The 20,125-nt window shown below is 29.0% G+C and overlaps 2 protein-coding genes across 4 annotated transcripts; both read left to right on the top strand.

Moving 5' to 3' along the window:
• Positions 1–5,013: 5,013 nt before the first annotated feature.
• Positions 5,014–7,528, top strand: LOC105109309 (F-box protein At1g11270-like). The gene is made up of 2 exons (XM_011003966.1): positions 5,014–5,126; positions 5,939–7,528. Exon 2 carries the CDS (start codon positions 6,013–6,015, stop codon positions 7,195–7,197), a length of 1,185 nt encoding a protein of 394 aa, XP_011002268.1. The 5' UTR covers positions 5,014–5,126; positions 5,939–6,012; the 3' UTR covers positions 7,198–7,528.
• A 3,379-nt stretch (positions 7,529–10,907) lies between these two features.
• Positions 10,908–15,298, top strand: LOC105109308 (probable RNA helicase SDE3). Of its 3 annotated transcripts, none has more exons than XR_839223.1 (4): positions 10,908–12,235; positions 12,580–12,801; positions 12,958–13,991; positions 15,029–15,298. XR_839223.1 is itself a non-coding variant. In XM_011003965.1 (3 exons), exons 1-3 carry the CDS (start codon positions 11,396–11,398, stop codon positions 13,936–13,938), a joined length of 2,043 nt encoding a protein of 680 aa, XP_011002267.1. In that variant the 5' UTR covers positions 10,908–11,395; the 3' UTR covers positions 13,939–14,279. The 3 variants fall into 3 exon arrangements, 1 of the variants encoding a protein (XP_011002267.1); XR_839222.1 differs by lacking the exon at positions 15,029–15,298 and adding an exon at positions 14,089–14,279 and having other exon boundaries at positions 12,958–14,045; XM_011003965.1 differs by lacking the exon at positions 15,029–15,298 and having other exon boundaries at positions 12,958–14,279.
• Positions 15,299–20,125: the final 4,827 nt, after the last annotated feature.

Here is a 20,125-nt window from a genome sequence, read left to right as displayed (position 1 = left end):
TTTATTGTTTTTCGATGGGATATGGAAGGATTCTTGTGTAAAGCTTAAGCTCTTAGCAAAGCTTCCTTTGGGAAGTGTATTGCTTTTCAAAAGAAGGAAGAACTCAGATGGAGAGTCATCTGATAAATGAAGCAGAAATATACAAGTAATGATAACACTGGAAATTGTTAAAAATTGTTTTGAAATACAATATTCTAACCAGGACTTCTTGGAGGCTGAGCTGACCCAGTGCTTAGAAAGGGATGGTTTCAAGTCTATTTTGGAGGCAGCCGGTGCAGATTACAGATAGGGTATCCCAGTTTTTATTGCAAGGCAGATAGAGAACAGTGTCTGTCTGAGCATGCAGGCAAGAAAGAAAGAAAGAACACATGGAGAGAGCTTTATTTATTTCGTATGTTTAGCAATATTTTACACCATTAACTGGTCCCTCTAGTTTTGTTGTCTCCGCTTTCTCTCCCCCGCAAAATGCCTGGTTTCTTTCACTTTTGTTTTTTCCTATCTTTTTGGGTGGAGTGGGGAATATTTTTATTATTTTTTTGTTTTTGGTACAATGTGACAACGATTTTGAAGTGATAGAATAGAAATTCCCTCGCAAGATGGAATAGCAATATGCTTTTCAATATGGAAAATCAAATTAAGATGTTTATGTATTGATTTAAAGGGATATGGTATACTTTTGAATTTCAAATCAAGTCTTAAGTAAGTCATCTTTATAGAGAACAAATTTGTTTGTGGAGACCTATCTTGTAATATTTAGGCCTTGTTTTATGTGGAGTTTGGAAGTGGACGTGTGGTTATTTTTTAAAGTATTTTTTTTTTGAAAATGTATTAAAATTATATTTTTTTATTTTAAAAAAATTATTTTTGATATCAATATATTAAAATAATTTGAACAAATAAATAAATATTAATTTGAACAAATAAAAAATAAAAATAATTTTAAAAAAAAATACTTTTAAAATACAGAAATAAATAAGGTTTTAATCTCAAGACTATGTAATGATATTAATGTGAAATGAGAAATCTAATATTATGACCATTCTAAATGAAATTGCTTTGAGTGTTTTTTGTTTGTGCTTTTTGATACCATAAAAAAATTATCATAAATTGATAAGTTGATGTATATATTTAATTAAAAATATTAAAAATTATTTATATTAATAGATGCAAAACAATTGTTAATGATAATTAAAGATTAAACTTAAAAATTGAAAGATAGATATAAATTAAGATATTTAATCTCGCAACACGGGTCATGAATTTAAATAAATTTAATAATTTTGTTTTTTAGAATTAATTTTTTATTTAATCAAATAATAATAAAAATAAATATGCACATGAAAAAGATTGAATAAGATCTAAAGAAAAAAACGAGAGAATTACAAAAATATCTTTTATACTATGATTCATTTTTTATTTTTCATCTAAACTTTGAAAAATTATGGTTTCCTAGTCTTTAGTAACATGGTTACACTTTACACTCCATATTTTGGAGTAAAAAAAAAGTTAATCATTATTTATAAGTTTGTAATTTTTATAATTTTAATGACTAAAATGCCCCTGATGACTAAAAAAAAAGATTGTGTTACAATTGATATTTATTTTTTTTGAAAAACTAGTTGTTTCCCAATGTTCTATTATTTAAACAAATGCCACTAAAATCATGTATAAAATAGATCCAACAACAATTCTTGATCAAATAAAAAACAACTAAAAACATAAAAAGTTCATAAAAAAAAAGTTCATAAGCAATAAATTTTAAATATTTGTCATCATTTCAACCTAATAAAAATACCATTGAACTAGAATTAATTACACAAATTTGTAATAAAAATTCCAAAATTTTGTAGCAACAATTCTTTATCTTCCAAAAACAATTCTTCAATACAAATCTTGCAAATACATACTACCAAAAACAATCATAAAATTAATAACACATATTGTAAACACACAACCCGAAATTAGCAACTTACATATTTGAAATGATATCATCATATTCATCAAATACTAATAGCCTACAAACTTGTAACAACTTGGATGTACTAAAGTTTAAGAATAGAAAGCACATGAAACATGAAAAAAGAGTAATTATTAGGATATCAAAAACAAAAGCAAGTAAAATCAAGTTTTGCTACATATGCAATGAATGATAGGATATACAAGAACATATTTATTGATTGGTGCGAACCTATTAATAATATTGATTTAATCACTAGAGGGGGATGAGGTATTAATGATATTGATTGAATAGTAGATGAAATGAAAAAAAAAATTAAAGAGGAATCATGTCAAGTTTGGATCAAGAATCATAATATGGCGGCTAGCTTTGCAAGTGTAAAGATATTATTAATGGTTAATTTAATATGTGTAATTTTATTATTATTAACTCCAATGTGATATCATATTCAAATTAAATGAATTACAGTAATGAATTAATATACTAAACATCATGCATAATAAAACAGCAATGCACTAAACATAATATAAAATCAAAATATTATATATGTCATAAAAGCAACAGTCATTAACAATACATATTTCAATCAATGCAACTAGTTTGGGTTAAGTGTTGCGATGATGATGTTCCAAAAACAATTTGCAATTTAAAATCAAATTAATTATTAGTATAATTATGAGTAAAAAAAATAAACATGCATATTTAAGTGAAATCTCACATGATTTTGAGATAAAGGTTGAAAAAAGAACTAATATTTATATCATTAGTTTTTTTTTTTCTCTAACACTACCTCTAGAATCTCTCATATCATCCTTAGAAGTTATCTCACCACCTCTGTTAACTTTCACAATTAACTTTTACAATTTCAAAATCTCTCAAATTCACTTATACCCTAGTTAATATCATTGTAATTATTAACATCTATCACATCACTGTCAACCCTCATAGCACCTCTTTCAACACCCATGACAACATATACAACACCTTTATTAGTACTCTTTACATTGTTACCATCATTCAAACCTATATTAGTACCCCTTATACTGTCACTACTACTTAAACCTATTACAACTCCACTTGAACTTGCAACACCATGGAATTTTCTAATTTTTTCAACAATGTATATTTAACCTTGAATTGTGTTCATATTACCTATATGCATTGAACCTTATAATAAATATCTTTTTTATATATATTACTAGATTGGTCATCTTATTATTCCTTTTTATATTCTTTCCAAGTTTACCAACACATACAAGGAATATAAGAACCATCTTTATGTGTCTTTATTTTTTTTCCTACACAATGACATATATAACTAGAAAACATCTATTGTAGCCATCTAACTCCATTACCAATCACAAGATACTTTTATATGGACCTTTTAGATGGCATCCATCAATGCCAATAAAAGATTTATAACCATTCACAAACCTCATCTCTATGAGTATGTGTATGTGTGTGAAGTCTTATAAATGACTCCTTATAAGGTTATATATTCCTTTCATGAACTTATTTGCCTTTGTCCTAACCTTTCAAAATATTGAATGTGGTTTGATACCATACCTTTTTTTTTAAGATTGTATTCAATGCTTTTCTAGATATATTTGGATCAACACTAATAAAAGATAGTTTCTTATTTATAATCCAAGTAGAATTGATAGCTTTTATAATGAAAGGTTTGATACAACTATATCTATCCTTGAAAGTTTTAACCATAAAAGTATTGCTATTGTGAACAAATGAAGCATAAATCTTTCACTTATAACCATTACTTGAACATGTTGTTACAACATTCTCTTTCTAATTAAGATATAATTTTAAATAATAGTTATGTTTAAGTTTGTATTCTCTCGACTCTTTTTTAAAATGATTAACATTATGGAAGATCTGGCATTTTGAACTTAATTGATCCATCAACTCCCACTTTAAATGTCTTGCAATTAAAATCAAATGTGGCATTAAACTTCGACTTTTTTTTTGAACTTAATTGATCCATCAACTCCCATTTTAAATGTCTTGCAATTAAAACCAAATGAAGCATTAAACTTCAACTTTTTTTGCTTCTTCCTTTTCTTTTCTTTTTTTTATCTTTAGAACTCTAAGATAAACTATTATTTGATAACATTATCAATATCATCATTGATGTTTATATTCTATTTATCCTCTAATTTTAAGCCACTTTCTAAACTTTTACCAAAACATACATTACCATCTAACTTGGCAATCCATTTATTTTTTTATTCATTAACAAATTCATATTCTTCCTTGTTAAAAGCAATGTAATCACCATCATCTACTTCTTTCTTTTTATCATTTGTATATTTATCACCATTCTTACCGTGCACGGTATTAGTGAGAAAATTACCCTTTTAGTTTTTTCATTTCCTAAACTGTCATTATTAAAATTTCTACCAATAACAACATTATTATAAAAAAATTTAAATCATCTACATCAAACTCTAATACACACTTTATTGCTAATAACAACATTATAAAAAATAAAGATGAATAATACATCATCTGCTAAACAATATGTCGCTACATCAAACTCTAATACACACTTTATTGTTAATAACAACATCATAAAAAAATAAAGATAAATAATACATCGTATGCTAATATGTCGTTAGCCTATCAAAATTCAAATATTTATAATGATGCTTAGGAAAATAAAAATTATTAGCCTATCAAAATTCAAACATTTATAATGATGCTTGCAAAATTCAAATATTTATAATGATGCTTAGGAAAATAAAAATTATTAGCCTATCAAAATTCAAACATTTATAATAATGCTTGGGAAAATAAAAATTATTTTTTTAGTTTAAAAATAATTTTTTTTAATTTATTTTTACCTATAAACGCCTAATAGACACCCTTATAACATTAAAAAAAAAAATCAATTAATCAAACCAAATCCTCGTAAAGGGTCTAAAATAGAAAATTAAACGAGTAAACAGTGATTTAATATATTTTTTGTAACAAAACGATATATTAAAAGGGTCGAATTCAGATTACAATTTTAAATTGATTTTTTTTTTTTTAATCATCAAAGACTTCAACATCTTAAAGTTTTCTTCACATAATAATGCCAAAACCCCCCGAGTCCCCCTAACTCCTCTCTCTCTCTCTCTCTCTCTCTCTGAGCGCATCAACAACAACCCAGGTACGATACCTCTACACGTATACATGTATTTACGCCTTTTTTCTTCTTCTTTCTGTTAATGAATTCTGGGTCATGATCTGAATTGGTTGCTGTATTACACTTCCTGTGTTTGTTCAATCTTTGTTTAGTTCAACTGGTTTTCATTATTTCCGTGTTCTGTTCGTGGTTTGGTCAAAAAATTTCTTTTTCATTGTCTCAACATGTAAATCGGCGTGATGTTTGTTTAGTTCAATTGGGTTTTGCTATTTCTACTTGTATGTTGTTTGGTTGGTCAAAAGTTCGCTTCTTCTTTTCTTTTTTTATGAATCTATAGATAGTGTTACAACATTCGCTGTGCTTGTTTGATTCAATTGGGTTTTGATTATTTTACTTGTATGATGATGGCTTGGTTTAAAGATAGCTTCTTTCATTGTGGAAGTCTCTAAATCTGGATGATGATACACTGTTATGTGTGAATTTTTTCTCTACAGTAAAAAATTGTTGAAAAAGTGAGCTGTCTTTACTTTGTTGAATTAAAGTCTGATCTTTACTTTTGTTGTTGTGAGAAATTTGTCTGAATTGAAGAAGATTTGTGTTGTTGTTGTTGTTGTTGTTTTGATTGAGATTGTTAATGAAATTGATTTGAAGTAAATGGATGGGAATTCACGACATTAAAAGTGAATCGCAGTTATTTCATCTGTTGCTGATGTAGATTCATATAGATTGCATTGGGTATTTAGTATTTATGTAACTTTGCATCAATTTGATTGTTTTCTTATGTTTGAATTCTGTTGTGATGTCTCATGAGGAATTTGATTTATGTTTCTCTGAAGATTTATGAGCAAGAGTAGGGTTTTGCGGCAAGAATTTTGACTTCACTGGAACGTCATAATTTGTTTATCTTCTAATGAAGTCGAAGAGAAGACGTGTGAACAATTACAATGATGATGCACAAGGGGAAGCCATTTTGCCGCCTGAGATGTTTTGTGAAGTTTTGGCAAGACTTCCTGTGGAATCAATTCTTAGATTTAGAAGTGTTTGTAAGAGTTGGTGTAGGATGATCCAAAGTCCATTCTTCATCAGCTTGCAACTGGGTGTGACAAAGAATAAACCATGTCAGTTTATTGTCCAATCACAACGCGAAGTTGACATGAGCAGCCTATATTTAGTTGATATCGAGGATCTTAAGGCTAGGGAGATTCAACTTGAGAAAATTAAGTGCCGCACTCGTCTAAAGTTTAAGCTGCCTGCCCTTGGTGTTAGATGTTTTTGCGATGGATTTCTCTGCATGGCTTCAGAAAAAAGGCTAGATCCTGTCTGTATATGCAATCCAATAACAAAAGAGAGTGTGATATTACCATTATCCAGGTCAAAAGCACATCTCCTCCGTCATAAGCTTGCTTTTGGCTTTGATCAGTCATCAGGCAAGTACAAAGTTATTCGAGACTATAGAACTAGCAGCAACAAGCATCTCAGCAAGTTCCAGATAATTACTCTTGGAGAAAGTTCGTGGAGACAGTTGAATCCCCCACAAAATCTATGCACATCTGATTGGGATGCTGCAGTGTTTTGGAATGGATCTCTCCACTGGATAATAGATGATAAAACTATCGATGAACCTATTCTTGCATTTGATCTAAGCAGTGAGACTTTCTATACCATTCCTTTTCATAGGTTGTGCTTTTCTCATGAATGTTATGAGTTACAGGTCTTGGGGGCATCTTTAACTATAGTGGAACATGACAGTCATATGATTAAAATTTGGGAAGTAGCTGGGAACAAGGTCAAAGGATTTTCTGCCAACTGTAGAGAGGAGCATGATACATATGTATGTTGGAACAAGTACTTTTTCTATAAAACAATTTCTCAGCTTAGCCACAAGAGTTTCATGTTACAGGTATGCATTACAGATAACAAAAATGTCAAAAAGGATTGGTTTACTCGTTTTGTCCCTGAAAAGGCGCTGTACTTCCACCAAGACATCCGTGGCCTTCCTGAGCATTTCAACACTGCCCATTTCAAGCCCTCCTTTGTCTCGCCTAATGCACTCCTTTCAGTTCAAAGTCAGCTTCCTGTGTTAAAGAGCTCATAACTTGGTTTCTGGTGAATGGGGAATTTGATTTGGATTTCATAGTTCCAAACCCGGCAATGCCACATTATGTAGCTTGTTTTTTAACCAAAGGGTGGTGTAGATTGGATGCCGTTGCCATATAGGTCAACTACACAATCAAATACTAATATAGTTCTTCAGTTATTGCAGAATTTGAGACACGGTTGATGTTTATAACTTAAATTCAAATGTGGAACTAGTTGCTGTCCATTCTGTTGTTCACTTTTGTTTCTTCTGTTCTTTGCGAATGGTGATTAATTGTACTATGATCTTATCATGGTTTTGGCCGTGCAATAGAATGTTGTTGGAGGCATCCCATTTGATAGACTATATATTTCACAACTCTTTAGGTCAATACGATTTTGGTGAAAAACATTAGAATTTGACAAATCTACCGGTTCAGTTTGGATTTCATAATTTTTTGTCAATTTTAATTTTTTAAAATTGTATTGTCAAAACCACCAAATTTGATTTGATTTTGGTTTTATAAGCTTGAAACTGAAAAAATTAAATTGAATCTAAATTAAATAAAAAATAAAAAAATAAAAAAAACTAGTCAAATCAGTTGTTTTATAAGCTTGAAACTGAAAAAATTAAACTGAATTTAAATTAAATAAAAAAAAAACTAGTCAAATCAGTTAGTTTGAATTAGTTTTTGTTTTAAAATAATCAAATTAAAATTAGTTGGTTAGAACTAGTTTTATTTTAAAAAAACAATTTGGTTATTTTTAATAAAAAATAAACTGAATAAAAAATAATTACTCTTACTATTATAATGGGTTTGAATTAGTTTTTGTTTTAAAATAATCAAATTAAAATTAGTTGGTTAGAACTAGTTTTATTTAAAAAAATAATTTGATTATTTTTTAATAAAAAATAAACTGAATAAAAAATAATTACTCTTACTATTATAAGTTTCATTTTTATTATATACATGAATAACATTTAAATACAGTTGAGGATCATAAAAAAAATAAGTAAAAATATCTTTATCAAATTTCATAGTCATCTCTTACAAAATAAAAAATAAAAAACAAGTTAAATTTCTAAATTTAATTACATCTCATATTATTAAAAATAAAAAATAAAAAACAAGTTAAATTTTTAAATTTAATTACATCTCATATTATTAATGCAAATAAGCATTATTAAGGTGTGTGCGTGTCTATGTATAAAACAACTCACAATGAACATTTTTACTCTTGTAGCAACATTCTTTTTTTTTTACAATGAACATTTTTACTCTTGTAGCAACACTCTTTTTTTTTTTTTTCCTCTATTCTAATTTCTTATATGAGTTTTCTTATATATCTTTATTAGAATCAATTCACATTCAAGCTATTTTCCCTGCAAATTAAATTATTTGTTAAAAGTCTCACAAATAAATATTTAATTAAAATTTTAAAAAATAAATATACAACAAGCTCTTACAAGACGCTTTGCATAGTTGATACAAGAAATTACTCCTTCGTTATACTAGATCATTAAACCATGAATTTCTTTACTTATGTTTTGTGTAGCAGATTGAGAGTGCTTTCTAAAAGTTTATGTTTCTATAAATTATTGAAACAATGCCCAATTATTCTATAGAGCATATCTTAGTTTATATCTTTTTCATTTATCAATATTATTAGAACTAGTTCTTCTAATTATTTTTTTTATAGGTATCATACCATAAATCACGCAATCTATGATAAAAATTTATTTTAAAAAAATAAGATAAAGAAATTATAAAATACAAGTTTACAATAGTATAACATTAATTGATTTAAACTTACCTAATAACATTCTGGTATTTTCACATTTTTTTGACAAGCACCTCGTTGATCTTATCCAACTAAATTTTTAATTAATTTCATACATTAATTAGTTTTTAAAATTTTGAAAGCTAATAACTTAAAATATTGATTATTTAATTATTTAACTTTAAAATTTTTTTACCAAGCATCTAACATATTCATCCATTTAAGACATTCGTTTAGCTGACTTTATTAAAACAATGATTTTTCAAAAAATTACTTTATTATAGAGGTGATTGAACATGCAAGGTGAACTTGCAAATCATTTCATTAATTTTATTTTCAAGTAAAGTAAGTTTAAATTAACTTAATAAATAAATAATTGTAATGTAATATTGAGATAAAGTATTAATTATCTAAAGAGATTGTCTTTCTATTATGCAATATTTTTTCCTCAAATAAGCTCTATAAAAAAAAATGCTTACTTTGTTATCTTTATTGGTTGAGCCTTGATCTTTAATGTAACAACTTTAATTTTTACAAAAAAAACTTCTAACAAAATATAAAGTCTTGGTTATTGAAACTAGAGTAAATTTTTTTTATAACTTTACTCCTTTTTAATTATCATAACCCCTACTAAAATTTTGATGACATTTCTTCTAATATTTGATAATTTCAAGTATTGATATTAATATAATAACACTTAAATTAAAAGTAATTATCATTTCATTTAATTGAGGATGGCATCCAAAACATAATTAATATAGTACACTGCTAAAATAACGGCATCCAAAACATAATTAATATAGTACACTATTATTTAAAATTAAATGATGATAAAATGAGCATAGAAAACACATTTTTACTGCTTTAAACACAAATTCTTTTTTAGTACAACAATTTCATATACTTTAGTTCACATACCAAGAATAATATTTAAGGATTTATAATTCATAATCTATAAATACAAAATTATATACAAACTCCTCCTATTAACTAAAACAGAAAAGTAATAACAAAAAATTACTCTTAACAATCCTAGATGTAGAACAAGGATTAACAATAGAATATAGTAATTGTCAATATGGATTAACATGACTTCAAAAAATTCTCATTGAATTCATTTCTAATTATAATTTACCTTTTTTATTCTAATCAATCAAAAGATTACTCTTACCAATCCTAGACCTAGAACAAAGATTAACATGATAATATACTAATTACCAATATGAATTAAACATGATTTTAAATAATTCTAAATGAATTCATTCCTAATGATAATTTACTCTTTTTATTCTAATCATTCAACAACTAATTAGGTGGATTTCTATGTTCAATATCTTTTTTAGTTTTTTAAGTTATCTTTCTCCAATGATTTAACAACTTGGCTATCTTACTTAATATCCAAATTAATCAAATTATTCATCATGATACTAATTTATTCAAAAATTCACATTCAGCTACCCACCTTTGTGGTCGCTAATTCTTCAAGCATTTTCATTTAAAAACCAATAAATTCAATAATTCCAACCATATATTAGTCAATCTAGCAATTTTATTTGAATATTAATTATTTTAGCTTTTTTATTTTTAAAGCCAAAAAATCCGGTAATCCAATTAAATATCAATCAATCTGCTAACTCTATTTATGTTTTACTTATTCCAACATCTCCATTTAAAGTCAATATGTCCAGTAATTGTAATTCAATATTAATTGATACAATAATCCTGTTTAAATACTAATTATTTCAGCGTTTCTATTTAAGAACCAATAAATTCAATAATTTCAACTTAGATATCAATCAATCACTATTAAACCCTAGCAAAAAAGAAAAGCTTATAGAAAATATTTCTAAAAAAGTAAGGCTTTACCTGAGTTTAGTGGTGGGTTCACGTATAAAAATACAATTAGGTTTTGCATCCTTACGTTGTACATTAAAAAAAAAAGAAGAAGAAAGGTATCAATCCATGACAGTGGCTTTTCAACTTTCAGTATCAGATGCAGCTCTACTCCACTGCTAGTAAACAATAAGTCAGTCCTTCTTTAATATATTTTTTTGTTCCATCACTTTTTCTATGTTGCCTGCACCCTAATTTCTATCATCTTTCGGTTCACCAGAAAATGAAAAGCTGTGCTCATCTACTTTCATTTCCATCTCATCACTTGTATTGATCATCCCACAAGATTTCTGTTTAGAGTTTAGTCCAGATACGATACTGCGTGCTTTCCAAGTTTTATTTTTTTTTCTAAAAATCCCAGTCCCCCAATTTTCTAGCTAACAAGTATCAAAGAACTAGAGGAGTTTCACCTCTGATGTTCTAGGGAAATAATTCGTGGAGAAGGCAATCCCTGATCGAAACTTTTGCTGTTATTTTCTTGGGAACCAAACAGCAACTTTTTAAGTATTTGGGTGTGTTTTTGTTGCAGAAGGTCAGTCAACATGTCTGAGTTTCTTGAATTCTTAAAGTGTATGCTTTGTTGTGTAGAAGAAAATGAAGAAGATCTCCTTGTAGTGCTAGGTTCAAGGTCAACAAGTAATTCATCAGATGTTGGATCAAGTTTCACTAGGTCTGTGAGAAGAGTCTCTGATAGACTTCTGGGTTCCAATAATTACACATATGTTCCTATATATTCCTGTGATCCACCTCCATCTTCCCCTGCATTACCTCAATCTTCATCAAGACTGCTCTCACCTTCTTCAATTCCAACACCTTCATGGCCTAATCCCCCAACATCATCTTCTAATCAACCTCGATCCTTACATATACCGGCAACATTTTCTTCTAGACCCTCTCCACCTGCACGTTCAACAACTTCGTCGAATGCATCCCCTCAAGCTACAACGTTGTCATTCACATCATCTCCATTTCCACCTCCACTTTCAACTTCTTCATCAAAATCATCCCATAAAACTCATCCTACTGCTTTCCATCCAGCTCCGTCTCCCAAACCACTCCCATCGTTCCTTAAACCAGGATCTTCATCTTCTAAACCTTCTCCATCTTCGCCTAAAGCATCCCCATCTTCATCATCCTCTAAACAGCCCCCATCCTTCAAACCAACTCTGTCTCAGGTTTCCCCAGATTCAATTAATGAGCAGACAAAGGTCAGCTACGTGCGGGTTCAAAAGGGTATGTCACCTATATATGCGATTCCTAAGGATATTGAGGACTTGATCAAGACAGACAAGGTGCCTGGAGTTCTTAATAAACCGCTGTCTCTTTCGACATACAAGGATTATTTTGCAGCACTTCTGTATGCCGAAGACTTCTACATTGAGGTACTGATTAAATGTGTTCCTTTTGATGTACATTAGAGCACTATTTTCACATAAAAAGCTTCTTATGAAAACTTGTTGCCTCAACATTTGAATTGTTGTTCATGATGATCATTGAGAGTGAAATTTTGAAGTAATCTACAAACTGAAATATGAGTGAAGGCTGACCAAACTTTTTCCATGGCTATAGTTTTAAAGGAGGCAAAATGAAGGGCTTCCTAAGGTGCTGAGTGAAGAGTGTAGAACTTCTTATTTGTTGCATTCTATATATAGAGTACAATTTTCTGGTTTCAAATTCCTTGTTTGTGCACTGAGATCTGGATCATTGTGTGCCTTGTTTGAATCAGAAATGGAGTGAATTTAAATTGGAGAATATTACTCTCAAGTTGCAACGTGCAGAAATCATTAAGAAGTCACGCAGGAATGAATACCTCAATGAAACTTATGAGAAGGATGACAAGATCTTTGTAGAATTTGAGATTGACTCTTGTTGTGAGAGGCGGCCGTTTCTTTTGTCCAGAGACTTTGTCTTTGCACGACCTTCAGGTCAAAAGACCGAGCCATGTCAGGTTAGCGTCCTCAACTTTCTAGTTACCATATGCTGTGAAGTATGCCATTTTACTTTGGGGATGAAGCAGATGGTGGAAATCAAGCATCATTTAACTTGAGCTTCATTTAGTGTAGTCAACTTATTGACATCGTTAATGTTCTCAAATTCACACCAGGGTATTATATATCGTGTGGAGAGGAGCACTCGTGTACTGGTTGAATTTGGTGAAGATTTTCTTTTGCAGCATCATTCAACCCGTAAATATGATGTTAGCTTCTCATTTAACAGAGTTTGTTTGAAAAGGGCTCACCAAGCAATTGAAGCGGCGTCAGATCCTTCATTTAGAAGTTTTCTTTTCCCTGATGGTGTCTCCAAAAAGATATTCCCAATCTCTACACCTCTCCACTTTTGCAATCATAAACTTGATGTGTATCAAAGCTCTGCAGTTCGTGAGATTTTGAGCTTCCAAGGACCACCGCCTTATCTTGTTGAAGGTCCACTCTGTTTAAGTAAGTTTTCAAAACAACTATCAAGGACTGGATTGGTAATCCAGGAAGCAGTGCTCCAAATTTATCAAAGCTCGCCAAAGCTTCGGATTCTTATATGTGCACCCATTAACAGAACATGTGATTTGCTGATGCAAAGCTTAAACAATGACATTCCTGAGTCAGATATGTTTCGTGCAAATGCTGCTTTTCGAGAGATAGATGGGGTGCCTATTGACATCCTACCATCGTGTGCTTACAAAGGGGAGTGCTTTACGTGTCCATCTCTTCAGGAGCTCCGGAAATTTAGAGTAATCTTGTGTACTTTTGTTAGTAGCTTTCGGCTGCATAATGAAGGGATAGCTGCTGGTCATTTTAGTCATATTTTTTTGGTTGATGCTTCATCAGCTACTGAGCCAGAAGCAATGGTGCCTCTGGCTAATTTGGCTAGTGAGGAGACATCAGTCATCGTTACTGGTGTACCAGGAAACCATTCAGGCTGGGTTCGCTCCAGCATTGCAAGGAAGAATGGACTAATGACATCCTATTTTGAAAGACTTCGCAATAGCAAGCCATACCGGAGTTTACTTCCAAAGTTTATCACACAGCTGGTTGATCCCGAGAAAGAATCAGTTGGTGATTACAGCTATGCATCTGTATCTTATGACTAAGGTGTTCTTCCATATCTGCAACGCCATGATACTCTTAACTCGTTGGATTTCCTGTAAGCTTTCTTAATGCCTGGTCTTGTGTATATACGAGTGAAATAAAAAGAGAGTTCTTCTAGCCTGGTCTTGTGTATATACGAGTGAAATACAGAGTTCTTCTGTATGTTTACCCAAATTTACCGATTGATGTATTTGTTTGCTTGACTAGAAAAATTCAAGTAGAATAATTTTCTTTCATGTGGTTTATTGCTTTCTGTTGTAGTGCTGTTTATGTGGTGGTTTTGTTTTAATCACTTAAAAAGTTCTTTTTTTATATACTTAAAAAGTAGAGAATTTAAAATTTTGATCTTGGGTTTTCATTGGTTTGTTGTTTATGCCAATAATTTTGAGCATTTGTTTCGGTTACTGCATTTTGAATGTTTTGTGGGTTATTGATTGGTCTTCATCTGCCTGGCTGACGAATACAAGGTTAAAAGCTTTCTCCTGCATCTTGCTTTCTGACTACAATGTTGGTCAGGCATATATGGCCAGTCAGTTGCCTAAGGGGATGCTTGGAAAATTATCAAAGCAAATGCAGACCAGGGCATTTCATGACCAAATTCATGTTTTGCTTTCATTTTTTAGTGTTCCAAAATGGTCTCTGCCTAAACTGTAAAGACAAATTGGATGTAAGGCGTGTAATGTAACATTTTGCCCCTGCCATTGCATTCAGGATTCAGCAAATGGAGTTAAAATCACCCTGTCATATAAGACTTCAGATACAAGGCCAAAACATTCTGCTGTGAAATCAAAGTTATAATTAACAGATTCATGAATTTTGTGTGTGTGTGTGTGTGTGTAAACATAGACAGAGAGGCTTACTCTTTTCTGTCAGTTAGAAAAACAAGGGCTACTTCTCTAACATCTTTTTTTTTTAAAAAAAAAAAAAGGGTAAAGGGAGGTACAAGAAAACTAGAAAATAAAATAAAAGAAATTGTTTCCATTTTCATACAAATACAAGTCCTTAAGGCCAAGCCAATTAGTCTGCACAAAACCTAGGCTCCTGTATTTGATCTTCAATCTCTGACATAAACTTGATTCTATCCTTTGGCAGTGGTTTCTGCGTAGTGGTAGAAGAAGAAGAAGAAGAAGAAGACATAGCAGCAGCAACACAAGAAGAGGTCTAAGAGAAGAAGAAGGTAATGTGGATACAAAAACCATGTTTGTGTTTTGAGGACGGACAAGTTGTGACAACAAAAGTACAAGAGAAGCCACGAAAGGAGGTTTTTTCTGTTGAATGTTTTTTAGATAAGGAAATGAATTTGGACACAAAGGGTGTGTGGCTTGTCACTTATTTATATAGTGATCACTAGTTTACAAGAAAGATGCATGTCGGATCAAATAGTAAATAGCTATTTCATATTATTATTAAAATTTGATCTAATGAGTCTATTTCAAAACTAAGAAAAAAATAATGAAATTAAAAGAAAGAAAAAACACTTCCATGCCCAATTTTCTTGTGTATCTCAAGTTTAAAATTAAATTGTAATTGTGTGAATTATTTTAAAATAATCTAGTCGACTTGGTTAGTTAAAAAATAATTTTATTAATTAATAAAAATAATTTTAGAATGAAATTGAAAAAAAATGATGCAATTAACATAAAAACTTCTAACTTCATTACTTGTCTAATTTGAATTTAAAATTAAACTTTATGGAAGTTATATCGATGTGATTTTATCAACTGATCTAAAAATAATATAAGTTACTATTTAAAAAAATGAGAATGAAATAAAAAAAATATAATGAACTTTTTTTAAAAAAATAAATAAATAATAAACTTCATTGTTGATATGGGTGATATGAGCAGCAAGAGTGTTTAAAAAAACAGTCCATCTATAATATTATCTAATTTGACCTAACCTATTGAAATTAGATAATATGAATATTATAGACGGTAACAGAGTAAAAAAACCTAAGAAGTGGATATCATGGGCTAGGTGGGAGGTGGTGATTTTTAAAACATGTTTTTTGCAATTAATTTTTTTATTTTAATTGATTGATTCAATTGATATATTAAACATAAATTATTTGTTACATCTTATAATAGGTTTTGAGTTAATTTATTGAGCACAAATCTTAGTTCTAATTAAATTGAACCCATGAAAATTACATTATAAATCTAATCCATTCATATTTTTAATCTTCATAAAAAAATAATTTAAACTATATATTTAACCCGCTCAGATTTAAAAAAATAAATCAAAATGGTTAAATATATAATTTATAAAATATCAAAAATTGAGTTGAATATAGTTATAAACTTAAAGTTGAATCAATTATAGGAGTGTTTGAGAGTGTGGCCGCGATTGTTTTTTAAAATATTTTTTATTTGAAAATGCATTAAAATAATATTTTTTTTATTTTAAAAAAATTATTTTTAATATCAACACATTAAAATAATCTAAAAACACCAAAAACTATTAATTTGAAGCAAAAATAAATATAAAAAATTTAATTTTTATTAAAAATATTTTTAAAATACAAAAACAAATATATATTTTTGTGCAATAACACCCATTATAAAGATCAACGAAACTCCATTAAGATTCTTTAACTCTTTTTAGTATAGTAGGGTAATAGGGTAATGGATGAAAAAACCTATATAGCCCCTTGTTTTGGTCTGACTTGACAGGCAAGTTTCTGTTTTACTCATGGAAAAATATAAAAACTAGGGATGGTTTGTGCTCATTGGCTAATGGTTTTTATTGTTTACTTTCCTTCATTTAAGGCTTTTAATAAAGGTTCGGTTTCAGTTAACCACAGAAGTTTTTAATGTCCAAAACCATGGGCTTTCTGCCCTTTGTTACTAGTAAATGTTGCATTAATTATAAAAAAAAATAGATATATAAGTTTTTTTATGTGTTGTTTTACATAAAAAAAATTCTAAGTATAAATTTAAAATTTTATGCAAGTATTTAATTAAATAAATTAAAAATTCTTTGTGTAAATAAAACAAAATTAAAAAACAGATATAAATCAAAATATTGATCTCGCAACACGAAATATTTACATAATTTACTGAATTTGTTTATTAAAATACTTTCTTTATTCAATCAAATAATAATAAAAACAAACATAAACATGAACTTGAATGAATAAAATTAAAGGAAAAAAATTTATATAAAACTACACATATTTAAAATATTATCTAAAAAATAATGTTTTTTATTTTGAAAAATAAAGTCCATCTATAAAAAACATAAACATAAATAAATAAATAAATATAGATGAATCATAATAATATCTATAAAATATATATATATATATATATATATATATATATATATATATATATATTTTGCACGTATACAATATTGTGATGATCGTCCTCCTAAATTAAGATTTTAGGTGTGTAGAAACAATAAGAAATTCTTACCTTTTTATAGTTTAAAATGTTTGGAATCGTCACATAGTATTTTGATTATTAGAAATCTTAACTATTCTTCAAAGTCTAGATAAGGAGATTAGTTATGTATAAAGAAGACAATATAACCCCTAATACTATTTTTTAAGATAAATTATATTATTTATTTTTCTAATTATTTCTAAAATCTTATTGAGTTTTACTATCTATTAGTATGTCTATTGATTAAAATGTATCGACATTAATAAGATGAACCATAGCTTAATGGGTCAAGCCATGCAAAATAAAGCATGAGGTAAAGTTGTTTTTAAGTTCATGAAGCATGCAAAATGTAAAATTTATTTTTGAATTTATTTCTCATTTACTTTCATATTTTTTGTATTTTTTAATTAAAAATTCAAAAATGATTATTTTGTAATAAACCTAACAATATGCAATTAAAAAATATTTGGTTAATTAAAAACAATTTTATCCATTTTTTTAACCATTTGTTTAAGACAAGCTAAAAAGACAGGCATGCACACATTTTTTTTCACTAATTTATTCGCACCCTACAATCACATATATTTAAAATCATCCCCAAATGTCAATCAAGATTACAATAATTAATTAATAAATAATTTTTCAAAGTTAAAAATTGAATGAAGGAGTTGTTAGAACTTAGGAACAACACTAGAGGACTCTAGAAGTGTAAGAACAATGGTGGTTGATGGGCCACGACTCTTATAAGAGATAAAAAGATCTTTTTGTGTTTTTTCTTTTCTTTTCATGTTGTATGTTAATGAATATACGGTAGCTGAAATGTGAGGGAAGTGAAAGGTTGATGGAGGCTAATGGGTTTTATTGGATAAAAAAGGATCTAGGGTTTTTTTTAGATGTGAGAGAGAAAAACAATTTCTCTTTTGTATTTATCTTTTTGTATGTAATTTTAGTATCCTCCCCTTTAGTTTTTTTTTTTTTTATAGCCTCCCTTATTTTTTAGATTTTTCTTTTACTATTTATAAGCAAAGTAATTTTGTCTCTTCCTCCCAATTATTTGGGCTGTAAATAACTTGGTTTTATCTTGGTCCCTCCATTTTCTTACTTTGCACTTTAGTCTCTTTTTTTTATTTTTTATTTTTTCCTTTTTATTATTTTTTATATTTTTATTTATTTAAAAAAAATCCAACATCAACTTGATGACAAAAATTATGTTATGACACTTGTCTCCTTTTTTTTTTTTAGATTAACGTGGGTGTCCGGGCCAGCTTGCGCGCACCACGACTAATCCCACGGGTCCTGAAGTTAACGACCATGTAAGCCTCCAGTGGCCATCATATGAGCAACCAAGGACTCGAACCTGAGACCACAGAGGGAGTAAACCCCTTGATCCCAAGTCCTTACCACTTGGCCACCACCTAGATGGTTACTTGTCTCCTTTTTAGATGACCTACTCGTGGTCTTTGATTAGGTAACCTATCTATTATGTAAAAAATATCTAGGATTTTTTAATGGTTTATGTTCGAGTGACTTGCCTGTGATTTGTGGTAAGAAAACCTCTCATGGTCTCTAATAGGGGGACTTGCCCGAGGTTTGTGATTGGGTAACCTGCCTATTGCGTGAAAAATTATTAGGATTTTTAATGAATAGTCCATGTTTGGGTAACATGCCCGTGGATTATGACCGGGTAACCTACTCATGATTTATGATTGGGTGACCTGCTTATTGTGAAAAATATCTAAGATCTTTCATAAATGAAATAATTGATTTTGAGTGATGATATTTTTTAATAGTGTATTGGATTTTTTTTAGAAAATGTCTTACCTTTTTTTTTTTAGATGAACCATCTTCTCATATTTTTTGGATTATCCTTGTTGGACTTCTAATCATCAAATTGAGTCTTATTGTACTTTTAATTATCAAATTGAACCTTATTGAGCTCAAAACCTTGTTATGTCCTTATTTGATGGAGTCTCGCTAGACTCTTTTTTAATAAAACTTTGATGGGTTTTTAATTAACTAAATCCTTGCTCAGAATCTTATTAGGTTTTTATTTGCTTGAGTTTTCATGGACTCTACTTTTAAAAAAAACTAGTTGGGTTTTTTTTTATTAACTAGAGTCTTATTGGGCTCAAAACCTTACTGGGTCCTTATTTGATGAAATCTTATTGAACCTTTTCTTTGTTAAAACATTGTTGGGTTTTTAATCAACTAAAATCTTGCTAGGCTTATAACTTTGCTGATTTTTTTTTAGGAATCCTCTTTGTAAAATTCTTGAAAATATTTTATAAGGCTTATAGTATAAAGCCTTGCAGAAAGACTTTATATAATAAGCTTGTAAAACAACAAAAAATATGTATTTTAAAAGCAACAAAGTTGAGAGACAACTCTACTATGGATTTTTTCAGCCTTGCAAAATATAAAAAATATTTTTTAATGTATTTTTAAAAGTAGAAAAATATGTTTTTCAAAAGCCCATCAAATCATGATGCATGAAAATATAAAAACTAGTTTTTGAATTTTTTGAATGTTTTCGAGAAATTTTAAATCATGCAATATATTTTTGGTTTTTTTTATTTTTTTATTTTATATTTTTTGTGTTTTTTTATTCAACACAAACATGATTTTTTTGGAGAAACTGGGTCATATGCAATTTAAAACATTTGGTTAACTAAAAAATTTATCTTTTTTTACCATTTATTTAACACGTGTGACACGACTAAAAGATTGATGTCTTCTCCCAAGTGCAGGAGTGTCGAAGTAATAAATAACCCGGCAAGACCGGGGTCAAACCACAGGGAGGTTA

Source organism: Populus euphratica, unplaced genomic scaffold (assembly GCF_000495115.2).
Source record: "Populus euphratica unplaced genomic scaffold, PopEup_1.0 scaffold303.1, whole genome shotgun sequence".
Lineage (NCBI taxonomy): Eukaryota > Viridiplantae > Streptophyta > Magnoliopsida > Malpighiales > Salicaceae > Populus > Populus euphratica.
Note: the sequence above shows the minus strand (reverse complement) of the source record. Positions and strands in the feature narration are given on the sequence as shown.